General features: G+C 41.8%; 2 protein-coding genes across 2 annotated transcripts in view; one reads left to right on the top strand and one right to left on the bottom strand.

The window, feature by feature from the left end:
- Positions 1-881: 881 nt before the first annotated feature.
- Positions 882-5,421, top strand: LOC115792675 (putative transcription factor ovo-like protein 3). The gene is made up of 4 exons (XM_030747300.1): positions 882-998; positions 1,130-1,359; positions 4,389-4,578; positions 5,004-5,421. The coding sequence occupies exons 1-4, from the start codon at positions 899-901 to the stop codon at positions 5,324-5,326; spliced, it is 843 nt and encodes a 280-aa protein (XP_030603160.1). The 5' UTR covers positions 882-898; the 3' UTR covers positions 5,327-5,421.
- A 9,306-nt stretch (positions 5,422-14,727) lies between these two features.
- Positions 14,728-24,511, bottom strand: part of slc8a2a (solute carrier family 8 member 2a) — a 42,268-nt gene continuing 32,484 nt past the window's right edge. Inside the window, exons 7-12 of the mRNA XM_030745972.1 lie at positions 23,910-24,271; positions 21,555-21,658; positions 20,556-20,668; positions 19,271-19,370; positions 15,986-16,258; positions 14,728-15,853 (exon numbers count right to left, since the gene is read on the bottom strand). Of these exons, the coding sequence (XP_030601832.1) occupies positions 15,477-15,853; positions 15,986-16,258; positions 19,271-19,370; positions 20,556-20,668; positions 21,555-21,658; positions 23,910-24,271 (1,329 nt within the window). The 3' untranslated portion in view covers positions 14,728-15,476. The remainder of the gene's footprint in view (positions 15,854-15,985; positions 16,259-19,270; positions 19,371-20,555; positions 20,669-21,554; positions 21,659-23,909; positions 24,272-24,511) is intronic.

Genomic DNA, 24,511 nt, shown 5'->3' with positions numbered 1-24,511 from the left:
CAATTAACATGAGACTGAGAAGAAAGGCTTCCACCTCTCCAATAGAGTTGTGGATACTTGTAGAGTCAATGCCAACGTACATTCAAGGTGGTCAAGAGGCATCTGTGCCCTACAAAAGAGAGTTTATGTTTGTTTTTCCCACTGATTTATCACCTGTTTCACTATAATGCTTTTCTGTTCAGTGCCGCAGGGGTGTTCTGACATCTACTGGGCAAGTAGCAGGGCTCAAACACAACAGGATTAAAAGGTGCCATCATATATGTAATTATGTAAACAATTCAGTCAATAGACTGCAAGTGTTTGCAGTCTTTTTATGGTGGATGAATGGGCTTTGTATGCATTCTAAGAGGCGCTGTAATTCCTCCAAACAATTGCCACAGAAAGGCCCTAAAAAAGAGAAAGGGCTGATTTACCTAGCAGTTAAGGCTGTGGCTCCACTGTGCTTGCTCCTGTTACTTAGGCCATGCCCTTTGTCCGCGGCCAGGGCTTGGTCCAGGGCCAAAATTTGCATACCAAGGGCCACTTGAATGTGAAGCTCCCCGGATTCTCACTACCTGACATGCAAAACCAGTGGAGGACCAGTTAAAATGGCACACACGCACAGTCAGCACAGGTGTACTCCTGTTAAAACAGTGACTCTCCAACCCCCCATCGCTCCCTCCCCATCCCTCAAACATTCACCACCCTTTCCAGAGAGTGTTATGAAAATGAGTACTGTGATTTTACTGGGACACTCTACTTGCTGATTGTCAAAGGACAAGGCTGTACTTGTAAGACCCGAACTTTGGACATTAACAAATTAAATTACAAAGCACTGTGACTGGATCAGAGGGTGAGGTTAACAAACAGATCGGTCAAGAAGAGGAAAACAAGGAATCGGACTGAGATCATTTAAAGGATGCCAAGGTCTTTCCTTGTGAAAAAGAAACGTGGGGCATGTGGAGCATGGCAGTGGAAAGAGCCCGAACAGCAAGAGTGGAAAGTAGAAAATATGGAAGGTATGAATTTCAAGTAACTTGGTTTAGTTTCAGCTGTCAAAATGATAAAGCCATAACAATATCATTATTAGTCTGTATCACAGTTCTCATCCTTGTAATTTAATTAGAAATTTTTTGTTTGTTTTTTTTAGTGAGTCAAAATACTAAAAAACAGATATCCTGCAGTCCTGGCACCCAACAGCCTGCCACCATGCCTCAGCAAGTACTCCCCTCAGCATGTGAGGCAGCAGGAGGAATTATAGTGCCAGTACCTTTAGCAAGACTGGGAGGACCAAGGGCTGAAACCAGACCAGGATGGTCCACACTGACGCTGCAGGGCTCCTATCATCCCAGCACAATGGCACTGGTCAGCAGAGCAAAGGTATGGGCTGTATTTTCTTGTCAAATAGGGTGTCACTCCTTTAATGGCAATAACTTCATTGATTGCTCACTCGGTGTTTAGTGCATAGTTTTAACAACCCGGCTAGCATCAGTGTGTGCGACTGCTGGAACAGGCCAGGGTAGCTCACAACTAGAAAGGCAAAGAGACAGAATGAAGGTGGAGGTGGTGGAGAAGTGGACTGGCTGCAGTTTGGTATTTTGGGCAGGTTCATGACCTCAGGCAGGACCACAGACTACAGACTTTAACACAGAATAACTTCATTATAAGGCTCACATACTTGGACGTGGATTCCCATTAAGCCTGTGAGGGCAGCTTTGTGATGGAAGTCAGGGGGTTACCAGATGTTGCTTGAAGACATTTCAACAAAACTGTGTACAAAAAAGTGCAGAAGACAGAGCCAACTGTAACATAAGAAAACAACATTTTACATTAAAGTAGAGGAACGCAGCCTGTGCAACCTTGTTTAATGCTTATAGTTCACAAACATGAGCTGATAACCAGTTGAATAATTAAACAGGGAAAGATGGACCTCTATATAGGGGTGTGCGATATATATAGTCTACGATAATATCGTAATTGCCGTGTTAACGATGTGCGAGCTGACGATATTGAGTATGCTAATTAGGGGAAAAAACAAGACAAAGACAAAGACAAACCATGACTAGTGGAATAAAGAGGAAAATGAAAGGATAGATGTTAATATCCTTTAAGTTAAAGCAGGTATGTTACAATCACTGCGTCCAAACCCAGCGACGTTCTCGGAGCTCACCTGTTTGGAGCCTCGGATAATACGCTGAAGAGGTGCGAAAAAAACAGGTTTCTGATCAGATGAGGGTGTGTAGTTTCTGTGATTTTATTTTGCTGTAATGTAGGGGGAATCCCCCTGGACAGCTTCTTTTTTTATTTATTTTTTTTTTTCATTCTGTAAAGCGATTGCTTTTGAAAAACTCACCCAAGCTTTTCTATTTATATTTGTCATGATGTCCAGGACACTCTTGAAAAAGAGATTTTAATCTCAATGTGTTTTTCCTGGTTAAATAAAGGTTAAATAAAATAAAAAATAAGTTAATGTCTCAAAAACACTGATTTAAGTCTTATATTTTACCAGCTTGCACTTGTTGTATGAACACATTTTTAAATAATGTAAAATATTGTTTATTATCGTTATCGAGAAAATTACAGAAAATATCGAGATATTATTTTTTGTCAATATCGCACACCCCTACCTCTATATGAAATTCTTAGCATCAACGATTGTGCTTGCTTCTGGTCCACTTGATCAATAACTGAAAGCTTATGACATAGTTAAATGGGTTGTGCTGACAGTTGTTTCAAAGTGTACGTAGATTACAAAACTACAGCAGTTGTGAAGGTGATCAGAAATTTCAACTTCCAAGTTGGATTTCCAGCTTCATGGGTGTCAGAGACGCTCCGCGATTCACCAAATAAGCCACAGAGAACAGATCCGGTGCTCCATGAATCAGTGTTTTTAAGCCCAACAGGTATTGCACTGTGCTGAATGACTCTACCTCGGCAGGAGCAAAACAAATCCTGCTTTTATTGCTTTTCTGACTTTACTACTGGAATGCAGTCAACTTGGCAGTGATGTCACTCCAGCTCTTATTTCTGAAATAAACTAATAAACACAAAGCAATAAAAAACAATATTTTCTTAAATTATCCACTGCTGTGTAGCTTCCTCTCTTCTTTTAACAACCATCTGTAAACATCTGGGAGCTGAGGAGACCAGCTGGTGGGCCTTTGGGAGAGGAGTGTTGCCCCATGTTAGTTTGATAAAGGATTCTAGATGCTCAACAGTCCCAAGTCAGCTTTGCCAAATGTTTGCATTTGGTGAGAGGTGTGGACAGCAGGCAGACCGGTTCAGCTCATCGACTGACTCTATTACTGTAGCTCGCAGCAGAAGTAAGGATTTCAACCATGCTTGCTGGGAACGGACACATCTCTGCTTAGACTGCTGCCTCTCGACCTGAACCTGGATTAGTGGGGCAAAAAGGATGCATGGATGGACAACACTGTCAGAGACCAGTGGATGAATGCTCATGTCAAATTTAGGAGCACTGACAAAAGAGAAGCAACACTTAGTTTCTCCTGTTTCACTGTTTTATTTTCTTACACTCTTTGCTTTAAGCAAAGCTTGAAGAAGGCAGGATGGAGAAAAGAGCTGGGAATAGAGAAGTTTTGCCTTCAGAGTAAAAGCATGTTTTTAAGCCTCAGCATGGCAGCCAGCATGTTTCAGAAGGTGCAACTTTCACTTTGTTCCATCTGCTCCTCCCTCCTTTTCTGATGCATGTCACACTTTTCACAGTTTCACTGCAACTACAGTAACTGGTCAGTGTTTGTAAACAAGTCTGTCACTCCCACTCAAATTACAATCACAGCAAAATACGAGTGACCAAAGCAACCACAAGAAGGCATTTACCAACGCGTCAGGGAATACACATTTTTCCATAGCGACAGGTGATTGGCAGATGAACCAGTCTCTGCCCTTGTGTGACTGCAGCCTTATTCACTTAAGCCTACATTGTCACATGATTGTCACAGATCCAAAATGGCAGACAAGTTAGCATCACATGGTTGGTGGTGATGTGTCTCCAAAACCTCAGATTTTCCTTTAATTTAACGCTTTCCAAGACAGGGGTGGTGTACTAGACTAATAACTGTGCTGGAATCATTTACCTGAGAACATAAAATGTGGATACAGGGTCAGATCAAGAACTGGGCGTCTGTTCTTTATCATTTAAAGGCATTTTGCTTCAGGCCGACAAAGTAGAGTTTCCTGTCAGAAAGCTCAGTAGATTTATGATAACGGAGTGTGACACCGAGCTGTTCCTTAAACATGGAAGCTGTTCCAGGAAAGGTTTTGGTACACGGTATTAGCTCTTTGTAATCCTGTTTATTTGTAAGCTTAAGAGAGCAGAGAAAAGATGATTGTTACAGTAAAGTTTTGTCATAGTTATTCAATAGTTCTCTAAAATCTCTCCCTACCAGCCACGTCCCCGTGCTTCCCCTGTCTCAGGTGACTTTGTTTGCTCAGTGTGCCACAAGATCTTCCCCCTACAACGCATGCTGACCCGCCACTTGAAGTGCCACAGCCTGGTGAAGAGGCATCCTTGCCGATTCTGTGGCAAAGGATTCAACGATACCTTCGACCTCAAGAGACATATGCGAACACACACAGGTCAGAATACACTAATGCATTTTGTTCAGTCCATTAGAAAGTCCCAATAACAGTGAAAAAAACCACAATCCATTTATACTCTGTTACACGCAACTAGATGTTATTGCCATACAGTTAAAAAGTACAGTTAAGTTAAGTAAAAAGTACACATACAGTTAAAAGTAATGTACTCTATGGAAAATGACTCTTTCGTACTCTTTAATGTTGCTTTAATAAATCTGTAAGAATTCCTTGGTGGGATTTGCATTAACTTTAAAGTGACTGGCATTAACAGAAATCAGCTACAAAAATGTAAATAATTAGGAAATCTGCTTTCAGTCTATTAAAATGTTAATAAATATATTCATTCATTATTTGAGCTCTGACGGCGTCAGCCTCGGTGGAATGCATAAGGAGGAAAATGTCTTTGTCTCCCACTGCTGCAGGTATCCGTCCCTACAAGTGTGAGCTGTGTGAGAAAGCCTTCACACAGCGCTGCTCTCTGGAGTCCCATATGAGAAAGATTCACGGTGTACATCAGCAGTATGCTTACCGCCAGAGACGCTCCAAGATCTTTGTGTGTGAAGACTGCGGTTATACGTCAAGCCGCCCTGATGAGTACTTCCTCCACGTGAGACAGTGCCACCCTGGCAGCCCTGCCCTCCGCAGGTACTACCGCCGTCAGGCTCATGAGAACAGCAGCTTTCCATCAGAAGAGCATAAACTCAGCCCGTATTTGCTGTACCCAGCTCCTGCATACTACATGTAGGACCTGTTCTAACTACATTATATTGTAGATGTTACACAAGCCTTCAGAATTAAGTATTCAGTTGTGTAATATGCAGGAAATGTATGTAAGTATATTTGTCCTAATGCCCTTTTTGTGTTTATTTACTGCTTTATGCTTTCAGTGAACACTTTTAATCAAGAATTGAAAATAAAAATGGTGGATTGCAAATTATTATTAATGTTTTCAATGTATCTGAGCTGCTAAGTTAGCAGCTCTAAATGTTGAGGTTCCAAATGTTTGCTGGGCACAGATGAATACTTGTAGCTAACAGTTGGATAGGTACATTTCAGTTGTCTTGTTTCCTTTAAATTATTAGAAAAATAACCCTTTAGAGTGACCAACTAACCTAACCCCACTAACTGCATGTCTTTGGACTGTGGGAGGAAACCAGAGAACCCAGCCAGACACTGGGAGAACATGCAAACTCCACACAGAGAGGTCTGGGCCAAGGTGGAATTGAACCCAGGCCTTCAGGTGTCAGAGCAGCAGTGCTAACCATCACACCATGTCATTTATATATCTTTTCTAATTAGAAAAATTCAACATATATACACTGTGTCCATAAATAACCTATTTTACCCATACTTTAAAGTGATACAAAGTTCCTATTTTTAGTCTACTCTCTCTCTCGCTACATATATATATATATATATATATATATATATATATATATATATATATATATATATATATATATATATATATATATATATATATATGTGTATATATATATATATATATATATATATATATATATATATATATATATATATATATATATATGTATATGGGCGGATATGGTTTAATTAAATTTATGCCTAAATATCTAATATTACCTGATTTTAGTGGAGTCCTGGAGGTGTTCTGAAAATTACACCTCAGAAGCAAAACTGTTGATTTGCTCCAGTTGAAGAATAATCTGATATAGATGAGAACTTATCTATAAATGTGATCATCTTTGGAAGAGAAACTCGTGAGTTCCCAAAGAAAAGTAATACATCATCAGCATAAAGGCTTATCTCATGGTCTGTATTTTCTGTTTGAATCCTTTAATATTTGCATTTTGTCAGATTGTTGCTGCCAGTGTCTCAATGAAGATGACAAATAGTGAGTCAGAGAGTGGGCAGCCCTGCCTGCTGCCCCTCTGCAGACTGAAGCTTTGGGAAACAAGATCATTTGTTCTAACACGTGCATTTGGGGAGCTGTACAGTGTTCTGATCCAGTTTATGAACGATGAACCAAATCCAAATTTGTACAGAGCTGCCAATAAAAATTTCCACTTAACCCAGTCAAACGCCTTCTCTGCATCTAAAGAGACAACTGTGGTTTCTAATTTGTTAATGGAACAGTAATCTATTACATTTATTAGTCTGCGTGTATTATTGGCTGAGACCCTTGATGAAAGCTGTTTGATCAGGATATATTATATAAATGGTCATTTTTTCTAACCTTCTGGCAAGGACAAATTATTTTAAGGTCTTCATTAATGAGTGAGGTTGGGCGGTAGCTGGATGGGAGTGTGGGGTCTTTGCCTGGTTTATATTTGGAGACAGTGTGAGATCGTTCTGAATCTGAGTCACCATTCTGAAAAAGTGAGTGCTAACTCAGACCAACAATTCTTATAAGACTGCTGGGAAACCATCCGGGTCTGGGGCTTTATTAGGTGTTGTGGGGATTTTTGGAATTCAGGCAATGAAAGAGGCGAATGCAGAGCTGCAGCCTGTTCTTCATTTAGTTTAGGTAGATTTATATTGTTAGAAATTATTCAATAGCAGTATCAGATGGATTAATCTGTGATGAATATAAAGCTTCATAAAAGTCTTTGAAAGAGTTATTTATTTGTTGTGGGTCGTGAGTGATGTTACCGTTCGAGTCTTTAATAGAATAAACAGCTGTTTTTTCTTCATTCAGTTTTAACTGGTTAGCCAGAAATTTTCCAGGTTTCTAAAATCTTTAAGGAGACACCATGCTGAGTTTTTGTAATACCTCTTTGGGAATCACCTTGCTGGTGCAGAAATATTATTTTATGCCTGTTAACCTGTGTTATCTTCGACATTTTCATATATTCAGCTAAAGATGTGGGAACAAATTGTGTGCTTGTAATTGATTTCACACAGGGAGGTTTGGACAGCTTTTTTTCTCTTAATAAATTGAAATCAATTAAAAACTGCATTTTGTATTTACTCAGGTTATCTCTGTCTAAAATCAAACTGTGCTTGATCATCTGAGACATATAAGTGTACAAAGAAGTCAAGAAGGGGGCAAAAACTTTTTCACAGCACTGCATGTCTCTTCAGACAAAGAAGAGTGTAGTGAGGTTGAGTTTGGAGAGGTTAAGAATGAAACTGAAGCTGAGAGCATCCCCCGTCCCCCTGAGGAAGATCAAGTCGACTTGGTGACTGGTTCAGTTCAGCTGCTTCACACTCAGCTGTACAAAACAGAGGACCGCTTAGCAACAGGAGACCTGCTTTTGCTGCTCAGGTAACCATAAAAGCATAAAAGCATAACTAAATATTACCAAGCACCTAAATAACTTCTGCTCTCTTCTTTGTATAAGTACGTATGATGACACCCCTCCAAGTCATCTGTCTTTCTGACTCTATTATACTTTAGTCTATTTGTTTTCATAGTCTGTAATAGAGAACTGAAGCAGAGGTGAAACGTCTTCAAGAAACAAAAAGAGGTCCAGTCACCATCTGTAATGAGGCTTTTTTCTAGGGAGGGGGGGCTTTGTTACAGGACAGTTTAAGAGAGGTGGGAGATAACGGGCAGACACACAGCTAATGGTCTGGGTGGACTCAAACCTGGGCCTCATGACACATGGGTCACCTGCAGAACCTGATGAGTTAAACCAGCACCCAAGATTAATAATGTTTTTGTTAGGATTTACATACATGCTGGCAATTTAAGAAAGACTTCATCACTGACTATCCTGCTGTTTTTTTCTTTAAGGTGAATTGAGGGGTAAGGTGCAAACTAATGACTTTAGATTTTGTAATTTGTTTTGGCTGCAGCAGACAAAAGTTCATCGACTGTTTTCTCCTGCAGGACGTGGGCACCGTGCTGTGGGGTGCAGCAGCGGCACATAGTGTGGGGCACAGTGGGGCAGCCCACATCCAGAGGGTGTTCATGCTGTGGTTATGCTGCAAGCCAACATTGGGCCCCACTCTGCTTATTGTGGGGCAGCCCACAGTCAGCCCACAGCTGCCCCACACAAACAAACCTTGTAAAAGGAGAGTGATTATTAAAGTGCTAAGTGTGAAGCTACAAGGAAAGCAGTAAGCTGACAAAATGGGAGGGGGTGTGGTTGTGAAGACTCAGAGGTGGAAAGGGTGGAGGATCCATTTGGAGTAAACAACAACAGAACGCTGATTACTGCACATAAATATAAATAAATACATAAATATGTAGCTGCCATTCAGCATCCAGAAGTGCCCTTTAGCTCAAATACTTCATCAAATACTTCATCAAATACTTAATCGTGACATCAAAGCAGAGATCTGGGTAGTCTGATCAGCACAAGCTGATTACTTTCTTTTCACAACCAGCACAGGAGGCGAGAGCAGAGCTGACTCAGAGTGCAGCAGATTGATGAGACACCAGAAGGCTGAAGAAGAGGCGAGCATCACCAAGACAAGACAGGGTGACACGGGTTAAAGGGGCCATTATGGCAGAAACTATGAGTTCAGGGGTGGCAAAGATTAAAAATGAACACTGTCAGCACATCAGCATCATGGTTTCACTCCTGCTGCTTTTAGAAAAAACTGTAACAAAGCTGAAAAACTCAAATTGCACCAATATGATATCATTCTGTGAAAGACAGTCTAACATAACTGACTTCAACCTTTAGGTTGTGGACAGTGTCTGACATTTTATATCCTATTTTGTATCAAGTGAAAATGCCAATGTTTCAGGGCTGGGCTAAAGGTCACTGATGGTGCCTGTGATTGTCCTCTGCCTACAGCACTGCAGGTTTACGTAGTTACAGCTTGTATCCACCTGAATTTAACAAAATAAAGCAGCTGCTGTTTTTGTTTCCAAAATGATACATCACCTCTTTTTCACAGCCTCCAGCACCACCCTCTTCAGCCACCAGGAGGAGCCTCCTGACCCTCCCTGCATAGAGAACGTTTCCTTCTTCTGTGCAGGTGGGTTCAGGAAGCTCCGCACACACACAGGGAGCTGCGACATAAACCCAATGTAGCTGCAGTAAAATGGCTACTTCTGAATTTTTGTAATATGTATTATTTACTTTAGTATTTTTCCAAGTAAAATGGGCTCTGAGATGTGTTTTTGCATTTAATTTGCAAAAAAAGTCACTTTATTATTATGATTTTAGTTGTTTAAAGTTAAGTCCTCATCAAAAAGTGCGCAAAGAATGAAATCTGAAATGGGTTTTATGTGTTGTGAGATCTTAAATACTGAATGAGAAATACTTAAATACTGAGTGTCACACATATTTATAACAGTCAGGTGTACTGAGAGATGAGTGGTCACAGTCTGAGCCAGTTTAAATCCAACAGTGATGAAAGTCCAAAATGTTAAATAGACAGAAATGAAATAAAGCAGGCGAACACTACGTGAAGGAGATGAGGGGACACTGAAGGAACTGACAAATAAACTCAAAGTAGGAACTGAAACCAATGCAAATCAATAATTCAGAACTATCACTTACTACAATAATGGAAATATGAACAGAAACACAGGATCCCAAAAAGACCACACTTAATACCACAGAACTCAAACTCACTTTTACAATAAAGAATTCATCCAAAACTTCACATTATTTTATTGATTTAATGAAGAAACCATCTTCTGTGTGACTGTCAGTCTCTCACATGACTGTGGACGGATTTTGGAGGCTCTGCTTCAGTTCGTGGAGGTTTGAGCTCTGGACTTTGGGCCATCGCAGCTCCAGGATTCTTTTCTCTTTCAGCCATTTTTGTTGTAGATTTGCTGCTGTGCTCGGCATCGATGTCCTGTTGCATGACCGAGTGATTGCCCAGCGTTAGCTGTCAGACAGATGGCCTCACATTTGCCTCTGGAATACCGCGGTATACGGAGGAGTCGTTTCCTGTGGCTGCAAATCACACACAAATCATCACTCCACCACATTTGACAGTTAGTATGAGGCGATATGAAGGCTGATTTTCAGTCTGTGTAAAACCTTAGAATTCAAAGAGGGTGAACTTTCTTGTTCAGATGACTGAAACAGCACATACAGTTTCCACCAGGGAATTTTGAGCATCAGAAACGTGATTTCCTTTAATTTTCCATGCACCAATATATACCTGCATCAGTTTATGATAGCTGTGTCCTCATCTAACTGAGGTTCTCAGGCATTCTGCTTTGAAAAAAATCATTTCCACTTTTCCACATATACACACAAGCATAAATGATTTATTCTTCTTTTATGTTCGCCTGATTAAATATGTGAGAAACAATCTGCTTAAATGTGCAAGTTTCACCTGTTTACATCAATGAAAACTGTTCATATCACATTGCTACGAATAAAATATAGTGTATAAAATATGTGGGGCACTCTTTCCCCCTGAAATCTACATCTATGGATGAAATGTAGAGTTTCACACGCTTTCCTCGTGACACTCACAGTCTGCACAAAATGTTACCATGGCCCACAGGCCACAGTGAGGTTCACAAGACTCAAAATCCCAGGACTCCAGTGTTCAGGCCAGCTACAGAACAGAAAAATATAAATATACACCACACCATTATGACCGCTGACAGGTGAAGTGAATAACCCTGTTAGTGGGTGGGATGTGTCCTCAAAGTTGATGTTAGAAGCAGGAAGAAGCGTGAGGATCTGAGCGAGTTTGACAAGGACCAAATTATGATGGTTAGACGACTGGGTCAGAGCATCTCCAAACCTGCAGCTCCTGAGGGGAGTTTCTGGTCTGCAGCGGTCAGCATGTACCAAAAGTGGTCCAAGGAAGGAGCAGGGGTGAACCAGCGACAGGGTCATGGGGGGGGGCCAAGCTCATAGATGAACGCGTGGAGTGAAGGCTGACCTGTGTGGTCCAACAGATCAAGAAAAAGTTGATGCTGGTTCTGATAGAAAGGTGTCAGAACACACAGAGCATCGCAGTCTGTTGTGTGAGGTCCTTCCATCCATGTCGATGTCACTTTGACACGTAGCACCTACCTCAGCATTGTTGCAGACCACGTGCACCCTTTCAAGGAAACGGCATTCCCTGAGGGCTGTGGCCTCTTTAGGGTCTTGGACCCAGGGTTTGGAATTTTGTGAGGGTGTGATTTGGTTTTGGTTTTGAGAAGTGATTTATGTTTGTGGTTTTCTGTTGAGTGTTTGTATTTCCTGGTGCTTATGAGTTTTATTATCTTCTGATGCCTGGTATTGGTTCCTTGTGTAGCCCTTTGTTTGTTTGTAGATTGTTTTTGGTCTGTTAGCTCCGTGTGTATTCTCCGTGTGCCTCACTTGTGTTTGGTTTGGTCTGTGTTTTTCTTTTATCCTAGTGTGGAAACTTATTGCCTCTGTGTTTACTTCTTTGTTCTTGTTTAGTTTTCGCTCTGTTTTATACGTTTAACAACATATTTTACAAGATGACAGTTAAATTAACACACAAATGATCCCAGTCACATTAAATGTTGTCTTCCACAATCAGAGTTCACTTAATTCACTAAAAGATGATCAGGGGAAGTGCAAAATCCTTCAAAGTAAAAGTATTTCTGGTTTGGATAGCTCTGCCCTGCCCAGTGGATCGAATACTGGGTCCAGCTGGAAAAGTGGTCTCTGGCTTTGTTCGGGCTTTTGAATTATGTGGCCTCCCATAGTGTGTGTGTGTGTGTGTGTGTGTGTGTGTGTGTGTGTGTGTGTGTGTGTTTCTCTGACAGATGTTTAAGGCACAGAATGAATGGGTGAATGAGACTTGTAGCAGAAAGTGCTCAGCAGTCCATTCACACTTATTTTGAAGCCACATCTAAACGACCTTTCACTGCAGTGATCAGCTCAGGAGTTTTTAGCTCAGCTCTGACCCACTGCACAGTTAGCAGCTGCAGTGGTGGTTGTCATAAATGCAAAATCATAAATGCAAAATTTTAACTCATATTCTATCTCAGAGTCAGTTTTGAACACTACTGGTGCACAGTCTTGATTTGGTGTAATTAACCTTGTTTGGATTGATTGTGTACAAAGGAAAATGTCTGCGTTATCTGTGACGCTATATTTTAAAAAGGTGCTATAACTCTACTCCTTAGGCTCAGTGCGATCCACTGACAGCTGTGTGTCCGTCATGCCACTGCAAACAGGAAGTTCATCCATCCATCCATCCATTTTCTTCCGCTTATCCGGGGCTGGGTCGCGGGGGCAGAAGCCTAAGCAGAGAAGCCCAGGCTTCCCTCTCCCCAGCCACCTCCTCCAGCTCATCCGGAGGGACCCCAAGGCGTTCCCAGGCCAGCCGAGATAGCCGAGATAGCCGAGCTGGAGATAGCCGAGCTGGAGAGATACATAATCTCTCCAGCGTGTCCTGGGTCTACCACGGGGCCTCTTCCCGGTGGGACATGCCCGGAACACCTCACCCTCACCTCACCCATTTGCAAAAAATGTAGCACTAAACATACTTCCTGTTTACATCCCCTTGTAGGAACTGTTTTTTAACCATTACAGTCTTGAATTTCTGGGTGATGGAGTAATTAGATGCAGACTTCCAGGACAGCATGGAGTAATTCTGAGGGGAATTAGTTTAGTTTATTAAGATCCCCATGAGCTGCAGCAATGGAGCAGATATTCTGGGTGGCTGTAGCTCAGGAGGTAGAGCAGCGGTTCGATTCCTGGCTGCATGCTAGTGTATCCTTGGAGTATGATAATAAAAGCACTTAGCTTATTTAATCATGGAAGTGCTTGTATGAATGGGTAAACATGTTGTATGAGTGCTCCAGAGTAGAACAGTGCTATATAAGAACTAGTCCATTTAATTAAAGGGAAGTTCTAATCACATGGCTTTGTTTACTCTGGAGGGAGGTTTATTTTAATGTTATAGTTTAGTGGTCCAGTTATTGGATATGAATGTAACTAAGTAACTAAGTACTCCACTTAAGCACAGTTTTAATGTACTTTAATGTACATTAATTCAGTTTTTGTTATGCTACGTTTCTACTGTACTATATTTGCACATTTTTGGCAGATTTTAAGCATAAATGAGATTTACCCCGAGGTCAGACCATGCAACGCTCAGAGAAACACCAAAGAGCTCCACCTCAGACTCTACAGACATAGTTCTCATGTTAAATATGAAAGTTCATGTTAAAGTTCATGACAGTACATTTAGAAAATGACTGAACTGCAACTTTAGATAAATCCTTTTTTCACAATCTCATGTGCAGCACCATCTTTAAGTACCAGCGCCTGTATTAGAGCACAGGGCTCAACATGATCTGTTAAATTGTGTCCAGTGTGCACTTCCCGAACTTTCTACACTGGATTTACATCTGATTCTGTCCTCTGAGTCACGCCTTTAAATAATCGTGGAAATGCAGAGGTATTTCAAGATGGCTGCCGAGTAGCGAGACTTGCTTCTAATTGGCCGGATGACAAACACCTTTCTGACCAACGTCCAGTTCAAATCTAAGCTGGGTCACTACATCGTAAAGGTTTTCTTCCATGTTGGAGCACATTTGTCAATAAGGGTCTTGTATTAATGATTCTGCACATCTTAAATAAACTACACTAATGTTGCTACAATACATTTGTGTATTCTAGTGATAGAAGTGGTAGCAAAACAAGTCACCTCTCAATAAATGAGGAAAAGAAAAATACATTCCTCTTCACATTTACCATTTAATGCTATCAGTTACTGTTGGCTACAATAAAATTACCAGTTGTTCCCCACATGATAATCTTGTTCTGCTTAAATGCCCTAAAATCTCAGCGAGTGAATTTTTAATTGAGGCCTGACCTTCATGACACACGTTATAGGATTACACCATCATCCTCCTTTTTCTTGGTTTACTGATTTTCTTTCCTTATTGTTACTCCTCTTGTTAACTTCCATGAGTCCAACTTAAAACACAGAACAGAAAATTATAATACAGCCTCAATAAGTCATGTCATGCTTTTTTTTGTGCTCACGAGGAATGACAGAAGTAGGGAAACAGTGTGAGTGATGAACCCAACCGAGACACATGCAGTTAAAATTTCAATGTAATTATGACAACTTACAATAAATTACAATGTGCTTTTGCCCTCAATAGCTCAAATACATAAAATTAGAAAGACAATAAAATTACAGCATTGATAAATAAACAGACTTCAGGGGAGAATGAATGGTTATTTTCAGAGTCAAACTTAATGGCAGATACAAGGTGCTTATTAGAACTTCACTGTGTGATTCCTTATCAGTTTCACATTTCAATGCAGGGTCCATGTAGTGCTGCTACTATCAGTGCCTACAGTGAGATCACACTAAGCAGGTGCAGTGCTTTCCATTAAACAATGCCTCATGTCACAATAACTTAACAGAGACACACAACCGAGCCGTGAGACATATTTCACGACAGCAGCTTGTCCCTCCACCTGCACACTGTAACAAAACTGTGCTCAGATGATTTCACTTGCTTCTGACTGGCTAGCAGGCTTCCTTCAGATCACCTGAGCTCATGACTACTGACAAAGAACTGACAAACACGGCTTCTCTTTTTGCCAGAGGAAGGTATAAAGCTCGATGATACACTCTTGATATATAAAAACAAAACTACTACAACCTGAAGCAAAGTGGTGTTCTTCTAATTGGTATTTTCACACATCTGAGCAGCTTACTCTGCATTATCACCTACAGTGGTCACCTGTGCTGTCTTATTGTATCAGGAAGTCAGGCTTTTTACTCTGATCCTGGAAATCCAGGATACGAGTCTTTGAGGTATCGAGCCAGGATCAACAAAATCCAGCAACTTCACATCTGTTCTGCTTTCTCAAAAAAACAGTTGCTGCATTTCATGAGGTGAGAATGAAACAGTCCGGCAGTGTGTGAATCTGTAGTGTGCATACATGTGTTTCTGAATCATGGCAGCAGTTGTCAAGTGATGACAGTAACTGATTGTCAGTGGGAGGTTTCTGAATGTCCTGCTGATGTGTGAGACTCTCCTCAGACGTGCTCTCTTAGAAGCCTTGTATATGGCAATAGGCCTCCAGGCTGGAGAAGAGGATGTAGAGGAACCAGAGTCCAAACAACAGCAGTGAAGTGAGGACTTTGGGGATGCGTGGGCCTCCTAGTTCGCCACCTATGGACGGCCTTCGGCGAAGCATCAACACTCCCATACTAAAGAAGGCAAAAATGGTGAAGAGCGTGACAGAGAAGGCCAGTGATCCAGGGTCCACATAGAAAACCTTCCCTTTGACTTCCCAATATATGGCAGCCACAGACCAGGCCACTCCTATGCCCAGAAACACATTGACCGCATTACTTCCTGTCACATTTCCCACAGATGCATCTGCATACTGATCCTGGGTAGCAGCCACTTTACTGGCAAAGGTATCTGGAGGGGAGGGGAGGGGGGGGGGGGGGGGGGGGGGGGGGGTGTTAAAGTCAAGTTAGAGAATGAGGCTGTTCAGCAACACATTTACAACAACACAGCAGCTGTTTAAACAACAGCAAAAAATACACTAACCAGGAAGAGAAGTCCCCAGTGCTACAAAGACCACTGCAGTGACAGTGTCTCTCAGACCAACAGTGCACCCGAAATGGGAGGCCAGGTCTCCGATAACGGCTGTTAAAATACCAATGACAGTGATTGACACTATGAAGCATGCCCAGCCATTCCAGTACTCAGTGGGTGGAACACAAGCAAACAGGATCTTCCAGAAGATACACAATATGTGTATGAAGTAGTCGAAGCAGTTGGGCATTTGCTGCTCCTGTCCTTCAGCATCATCTCCATCACCTGTTCACCAAGAAACAGTGAAGGTAAACAAAGCAAGAAAAAAAGACGTCGGCATCTACAGATGATGCAATCACACTTTGGTCCAATCACAGATCACTTCACAGTATCAGACGAAGCTCTAAACAAGAAAACTGTAACAGGATGCTATGAGATCTTGCTATGAGTTGTTTAACTGAGCAGATTTCTTGCCTTTATTTACCCCGTTCATATTCAGTATTCTCCCTCTACTCTTTGAGAATTACAGACATTTCAAAACAATACTCAATGCAATACTCAGCTAAGTATTTATCTGGAAATTAATATTCTTAATTAATGTTCCTATCTATAAGCCAAGGTGAGTTTACAGTAAATTAGTCAGTTTAAACCCCCAAAAATCAGGGGGGCGGGGGGTAACCTGGATTTCTCTTCCACAGAGATGCTGCCCTGGTCCTGGGTCAGTTACCCAGTGTTTTTGGTTTTATTACGTCGGTCTCTTGTGTTTTGTATTTAGTTTTACTTCCTTGTCTCGTCCTTTAGTTTAGCTGTGTGTTTCCTCAGCTGTCTCTGCTTCCTCTGTGTATATATGATCTCAGTCTCCCTTTGTCCTTTGTCAGAGTATCAGTTCATCTTGCCTATGTGTCTCCAGCTCCCACCTTTAGTGCTTATTTCCAATTTAGATTTCTGTAGCTGATGCTTTCAGTTTCCCTTTGGTATTTTCTGTTTCGCCTTAATGTGTACTCTGGTCTTCAGCCAAATAAATGGCTCATTGTAGGTTCATTCCTGTGTGCCTCTACACATCCTGCACTTGGGTCCTGACTCCTCACACTCAGTACATTACAGTACATTCCACACTTCCCAGACCTCAGTCTGCCTGTAACTGGTTTCAGGGCTTTTTAGGTCGACAGGGACATAAATATGAGAAGTAAGAAAAAATGTAAAGGGATTGCACTACAGGACGTGATACGCAGCAACGCAGTGATCAGATAACTTGAAAAGACATCCAGCTTCAAACTGCCATGGTCCTGAGTCCACGACCCAGCGTTTTCAGTTTTGGGCTTCCTAGTTCAGTTCTTTTGAGCTTTGGTTTGTGTAATGTGTACACTTATTTCATGGGTTCATTAGTTTACTTTGTTCTTATTTCCAAGTTGCTTTAGTTGCATTCTTCCCTTTTGTCAGCTGTGGTTAGGCCATGTCTGACTTTTCCCTGTTTAGTTCTCACTTCCTGTTTTATTTTCCTAGCCTCCTGCTCCCTGTGTGTCGTGTTGAGTGTTGCTTCCTGTGTCTCATTAGTGTGATTCTGTCCACCTGTCGCCTGTTGTCCCTCGTCACTCCCTGCATATATACTGTATTGTCTGCATTTCCCATTGCTGTCTGCTGCATCCTCACCTTAGTTTCCCTCCTGCTGTGTGGTCCCTCTGTCTGAGTTCGTCTTCCTTTGGTTCTGCTGGCTCCAGTTCTGTTTTTGTCCTGAGTTTCCAGCAATAAATGCTGATGTTTTAAGTTCAGCCCTGTTCTGAGTCCTGCACCTCAACCTTCCACAGTGAAGTTCATGACAGAAGGATGCAACCTCTCTCACGAACTTCACTGTGGCAACACAATCAAGTGTAAGTGGAATAACCCGCTGGTGATGTGAAGCAGACGAGTTCCAAGATAAACTCTCGACTTCAAGGCAAGTGATTAAAGTGGCTGCCAATGAGAGCGTAGGTAACGGTGATTGATTACGGTGATTGGTTAGTAAATATGCCAGAATGTTACCGAGGCAACCAGAACCAGAGACTGTTGCATGACGAGCAAATCAGTCGTCGTGTGCACGCAGCTTTGTGGAGGAGCGTTTCTGTAGTTTGAATGTTGAACTGCTGGTAGTTGGAGTTCATCCATATGACTGAGGGACTCCATCATTGCTGTGAATCCACTTTGATTCCCTCCATCATCCAAATGACTGTGGCTGAGGTCAATTATTGGAAACCTGAATACCTTCTGCTGTACTTACCAACACACAGCTGATCACCCTACTGCCATGAGGACAGATGCAGAAAATCTTTACCCTCACACCACAATGCCTGCCTTCATTTTAGCTGGCCCCGGTACTTGTTCGGGTTTGCTTCTCATTCATTAGCTTGTATACTATGAAAATGAGATGTCTTCATACAGTGTAGCAGTGAAGAATGGACATGAAGTGGGAGGGAGGAGAGGAGGAGACACAGCAAAGGGCTGCAGGTCAGACTCAAACCTGTGCTGCTGCATTTCAGCTGAGGGGCATGTGGGCACCTGCATGCCCACTGAGCTAAACTGGCACCCAGATTGCCTGCATATTTAATTACAGACATAGTTGTGTTCTCAGTCATGGTATCTCGGGAGCCTTAAGTTTTTGAAGAGGCTTCGCCTCTAAAAGACATGGTTGCTCAAATTTTCTGACACTCGGGCTGTGTGGCTGGCAGGGCTGGACCCAAATGCAGGACGTGTGAGGCAAAACTAGACTTTAATGCTGAAACTCTAACAATGTCCAAAATGCAAAATCCAAGGTTAGACATTAAATCCATAATGTGACACACTTGGAAACCGAAAGGGAAGGAACAGAAGCGAACTGAGGGTTTAAACACACACACACAGGGTAACTGGGGAGAGTGGAGACAACAGGGGAACCAAATGAGACTAAAGACAGAAAGGAAGCAAAACTGAACACGAGGGACTGTCAAAATAAAACAGGAAGTGACCGACCAAGACACAAACGCAGACTTGACAACAGGAGGAATAGCAAACACAAGGGACACAGATGTCGGAAGACAGGAATGGAATACAATAACTATAACAAACTAAGGATCAAAACCCATAAGCAACCTCAAAAGAAATATAACAATGAACAAAACACCGGGCAAACCACCCAGGACCGTGACAGACACCTGTGAATTTTATGTTAAACTGAGAAAACCACCAATGTACAACTTAAAAATATATACATACAAGTTCTGTAATGATTCACAGGCAAACCTGAGTTTTAGAAAGAGGAGTGAGGCTCCAAAAACAGCCACTGACCTGCACTGACTGTGACCGCCTCAATGAACTGCTCTCTCCATGAGTGTGTGCCAATCACTACAGCCAGATTTGTATCCTTGAGGAGTTTGTCCACAGTTTTCTGTTGCAACAAATTAAATATGTTGGTATTGAAGCAGAAACAGTCATTGCTTACATGCATACACAACAGATGGGTTCAGATTAAACTGTTTCAGGACTCTTTAAAGCAGGTCTCAGTTTATTATTTTTACTTGTTTTATTATTTAAAACACACTAAAATAATAAATAAAATAAAAGCATTTAAATGATCAATTGGTTTCATTGCTCTAACAGAGAATTAGAATGAGCTACACTCACTGGCCACTTAATTAGGTATACCTGTTCAACTGCTCTTTAACACAAATATCAGCCAATCACATGGCAGCAAATTAATGCATTCAACCATGTAGACATGATAAACACAACCTGCTAACGTTCAAACTGAGCATCAGAATGGGAAAGCTGATTTAGGTGCCATTCAGGCTGATCTGAGTATTTCAGAAACTACTCATCTGATGGGATTTTCCCACACATCTCCCACCATCTCTAGGATTTACAGAGAATGGTCCAATCAACAGTTTAGGCTGGCAGTGGTGGTGTAACAGTGTGAGGGACATAATGAGTTCTCTGCACTCAAATGGCCTCCACAGACACCAGATCTCAGTCCAACAGAGCCCCTTTGGGATGTGGTCAAGCAAGAGATTTGCATCATGGATGTGCAGCTGATGAATCTGCAGCAACTGCGTGGTGCTGTCATGTCAACATGGACCAGACTCTCTGAGGTATGTGTTCAGCACCTCACTGAATCTATGCTGTGAAGAATTAAGGTATTTTTCAAGGGAAAAGGGGTTTCAACCTGCTGTACCTAATATAGTGGCTGGTGAGTGTATATACAGAATGAATTTAACCAAGCAATGCTTACACAATACACACTGATGCACACACATTCCCTCTATGCCAAATAAGAGTACATGGAATGAAACAGGAGAGTGTCAGTGAGGAAAGTCTCATCATTCCCATCAAACACAGCACGTGGGGAAAACTGTACCTGGTCTAGTATTCCATTGGGAGTCTGATGCACAACAGGGCAGCAGGAGGTTAATGAACAGAACTACACACTCGTACAACCTTTTGTTAACGTCTTAAAGGGAATTTTCCTAAAAATCAAATCTTTAAGTTAAGCTCTTGTTCAAACTGTGAATCACCAAGCTGCATGTGTTTAACCATAAGTGTAACTGCACCTATTATGAGCCCCCGCTACACACACCTTAAACTCACAGGACTCCTCTATGATGACCTCTAGCCTGCTGTACTCTCCAAGAATGGGTTTGCCCATCTCAGAGATCCTCCTGGCCTCCGCCTCCTCAGGGGTGGGATTGCCTGTGAGCACAGACAGGAAATCACTATTCAAACATTAATGGCAACTCACACGCATGCTCTTAACCTCAGTCACGGCTAAATGCCCAAACCTAAAGCCAAAAGTAAAGAAAAAAAATGACAGAACAGACTTTCAAATTATGGCATCTTCTAAAGGTGTCGTGAGCAGCATTTTCAAGACAATCTTGCTTGTACAACTTGGCCAAGAAGGTGGTGTTTTCTCCACCTTAGGTTCACGTTGTCTAATTTATAGCCAAGGATTTCTGATTTCATAATAATAAGCAGATATATTAAAATACTGCACAGATCACCTTCAGCATGCAAAACTACAGCCAAACAATCTTACCCTGGTTTAGCAGCAGCGCTGTGAAGACAGACAGACAGTGACTGAGGACAATATACCAGCAATACTTTCACACTCTGACACAGCAGCACAGCACTAAAAACCAAACACTCACTGTTAGTGTTCATTTCCATTCTGAGCAAACACAATAAATTACTGTGCATTACAAAGTGGTGTAACTGAGTCTTTTCACCTTCACTGGCGTGCACATATCCAATTTCTGCACCATCCTTTTGACACAATGAGGCCACAGGAACAAACAATTACACACACTAAACTCATAATTGCTGCAGCGTCTGTGCTGCAGTGAAACAGAGACAGCAGTGAGCTGCGTGTTATCTTCGGTTACTCGCTCTGACGCACGTGTGCGCCATTCAGCCGCCCGTGTTGTTGTTACTGTTTTGATACTTGATCTTGGACATTGCTCTCATTTAATGTTTTCTATTAGTGTACAGGAAGGAAAAAAAGACCACAACTGATATATTAGATTCCTTTTGATAACAAACACAAGTCAGTTACACAGTAAAGAAACAATTACACACTCACCAGAAAGTCCTCGCTTTAGCCATTTGGGGTTCTCAAGCACGATGAAGAAGTTTTCCTGCTTCTCATACTCCTCCACATTTATAATACACACCTGTAGCGTCTGACTGAAGACACAAACACACACACACACACACACAAACACACACACACACACACACACACACACACACACACACACACACACACACACACACACACACACACACACACACACACACACACACACACACACACACACACTTATTTCTATAGCAGATTTGATTTTACACAGGAAGAATAACTCATCATAGCCTCCACTTCTTAAACACCTGCTCTATCTTTTAAATCACATCACAAATTGAAGTGGCCTCAATAATCAATCACTGCAGCTTTAAATGATTCAGATCTAAACACAGTATGCTTCTGTTCTTTGGTGCGCCGAAGAGAAATGAAATAACAAACACAGGTCAAACGTGTCAGTGTGGTTATTTTGTGGGATCCTTTGACAGTCTAGCATGCAGAAACTGCAAAGTGATCTCTGCAGGGAAAAAGAAAGAAATGCAACACTCTAACACGCTCATTAACGTCTATCTACAAATTCTCATGCACTTTCCTGATGTTCCATAGTCTTTCACGTGTACAGTTAATCCATGCAAATGCAGCTTAATACAAGCTGAACATTTAATGAGAAAAACTGGGTGACTGGGGGTTCCCACACCTGATCATGAGGAGATTATCTTTGGGTGTCACTGAGTAATTCTGTCTAAAAAGACCTCTTCCAGCTGGAGATGGTGAACAATAAACCAAAGCAATCTTGCAGTGAGGTTCAGATGCCCCTTTCCTTAAAGCACTAACAGGTCATAATAGTATTAATGTCAAAGCACTGAGGGGGATGAATGGTTAAACGTACTTGTCCTAAGAAGGCTCATTTAAAATCCTGAATGTAATTAGAAGGCAGTGTATTACAAGCAAATTAGAAAGAAAGTGAAACTCTTTAAATCCATACATGCCCTTTTTGAATTTGAATATTAAAAAAAGCACCTGTGGGATCACACGGGTTAATTTGCTTCAGGTCTATAACATGACTGAGTGTTAAAAGAGCATCTCAAAGAGGCTGGAGACAGAATAGTTCAACTGAATGATACATACAGGGTTTTAAGCTGCCTTCTTTGCTGATTTTAGTATTAAATGGACTGATTCTTATATAATGCTTTTCTGCTTTGAGCACTTTATACAACATGCCTCCTTCACACAAGTGCTTCTTTCTCTGCTTCAGTGCTTTCTACCTAACATTCACATCAGAGAGCAACTTGGGGTTCAGTATTCAGGATCTTGCACAAGGATTCTTTGACACGCAGACTGGAGCAGCCAGGAATCGAACTACCAACGTTCCACTTGGTAGGTGACCTGCTCTACTGCCTGAGCTACAGCCACAGTCTAAGTGGAACGATGTGGCTGCTGAAGCGGTGAACCTGTCAGCTACTGAAACTTTACTTTTTAGATGTTTTTTAATTATTTACACGTCAAGCAAGAACGGTAAACGGACCGATACTTGTGTTTTTCTGCTCCAGCTGAGCACTCAGTGCTTTGTACTATAAGCTTTGTACACACATTCATACAGTGCTTTTGTTCTGTGCTGTTAACTGTTGAATCTAACACACACACACACACACACACACACACACACACACACACACACACACACACACACACACACACACACACACACACACTCTCTCTCTCTCTGATGGATGCATCAGAGACAACTTGGGCTTCAGTGTCTTGTCCAAGAATACTGGAGAAGCTAGGAATCAAACCACCAACCCTCCGATTAGCAGATGACCTGCTCTGTGTTGTTAGGAACAGTCAAGATTCTGTGACATGAGATGCAAATCAGTAAATTCTTTGTGTTATTTTATACAGCATCCCCTCTTTTTTGGAAACTAAACTTTGGGCATAATTAAAGTGTTACATTGTCGTCCCAAAGTAAAAAAAAAAAGTGTATGTTCACCGTCATCATCATCATCAAGCTTTATTTATCAAACAGTTTAAAAAAGCCACAGCAAATACAAAGTGCTGTACACCAAATGAGTAAAAATGTTCCTTCATCGTCGTGCATAAAACAAGGAGGTCCTCAACCATTGTACTATTCACTTCTACTTAAGGAACATTTACAATGGCCAGATATTTTGGGAAATCATTTTGGATTTTATGGCCTATTTTTTTTTTTAACAATTTACATCTTCTATGGTGAGTGGGCTTGAGGTTGAGGGCCACAGGCAGAGTGGGCATGTCAGGAGTTAGTGAGATAACCAGACTATAGCTTCAACAGTGTCCCCCTATTTCCCAGTCATTGCCTCTGTTACTGTACCTTACCTGGTCTGTTCATTGGTGAATTCCAGCTCCCCTCTGGTCTCCTCATAGTCCACTCCCGCCTTGGCACTGCCATCTTCTGTATGGTATGGCACAGCAACCGTGCCCCTGGAGCCCGAGTTCCTCACCACAGTCACCATCAGCATGCCTGTGCTCTCACTCACCCGCAGCACCTGCTGCCCAAAGGTGAAGATGCCAGCGTGATCGTCATCCAAGATGGTGACTGTGGCAACCAGCGGCTCCACCAGTCTCCCCTTGGGTGGAGTCCCCGTCCCTTCATTTCCACCCTCCTCTGACCTCAGGTTCTGAAGACGTACAAAGAAATGCTCATCCTCCTCAAAGACGTCATCATCCAAGATGCCCACCTGGGGAGAGCAAAGTACTGTAATGGTACATTCCTCACAGATGCACATGGTCATTAACCGTTTTAATGCAGACACTCAGAATGATGGGTTCTTGGATCCCACTGATAACAGACACCAAAATGATAGGAGAGAAATCAAAATTCCTGGTGACCCCACCACAGCAGTGGAACTTTGCAGTGTCCTTGTTGGCTTTTGACACTCGACAGTGAGGTTTAATATCAAACACTGACATTCGCAAAT

The sequence above is a fragment of the Archocentrus centrarchus genome, chromosome 14 (genome assembly GCF_007364275.1).
Source record: "Archocentrus centrarchus isolate MPI-CPG fArcCen1 chromosome 14, fArcCen1, whole genome shotgun sequence".
Classification (NCBI taxonomy): domain Eukaryota; kingdom Metazoa; phylum Chordata; class Actinopteri; order Cichliformes; family Cichlidae; genus Archocentrus; species Archocentrus centrarchus.
The sequence above is the reverse complement of the archived record's forward strand: the minus strand, read 5'-3'. Positions and strand labels throughout refer to the sequence as shown.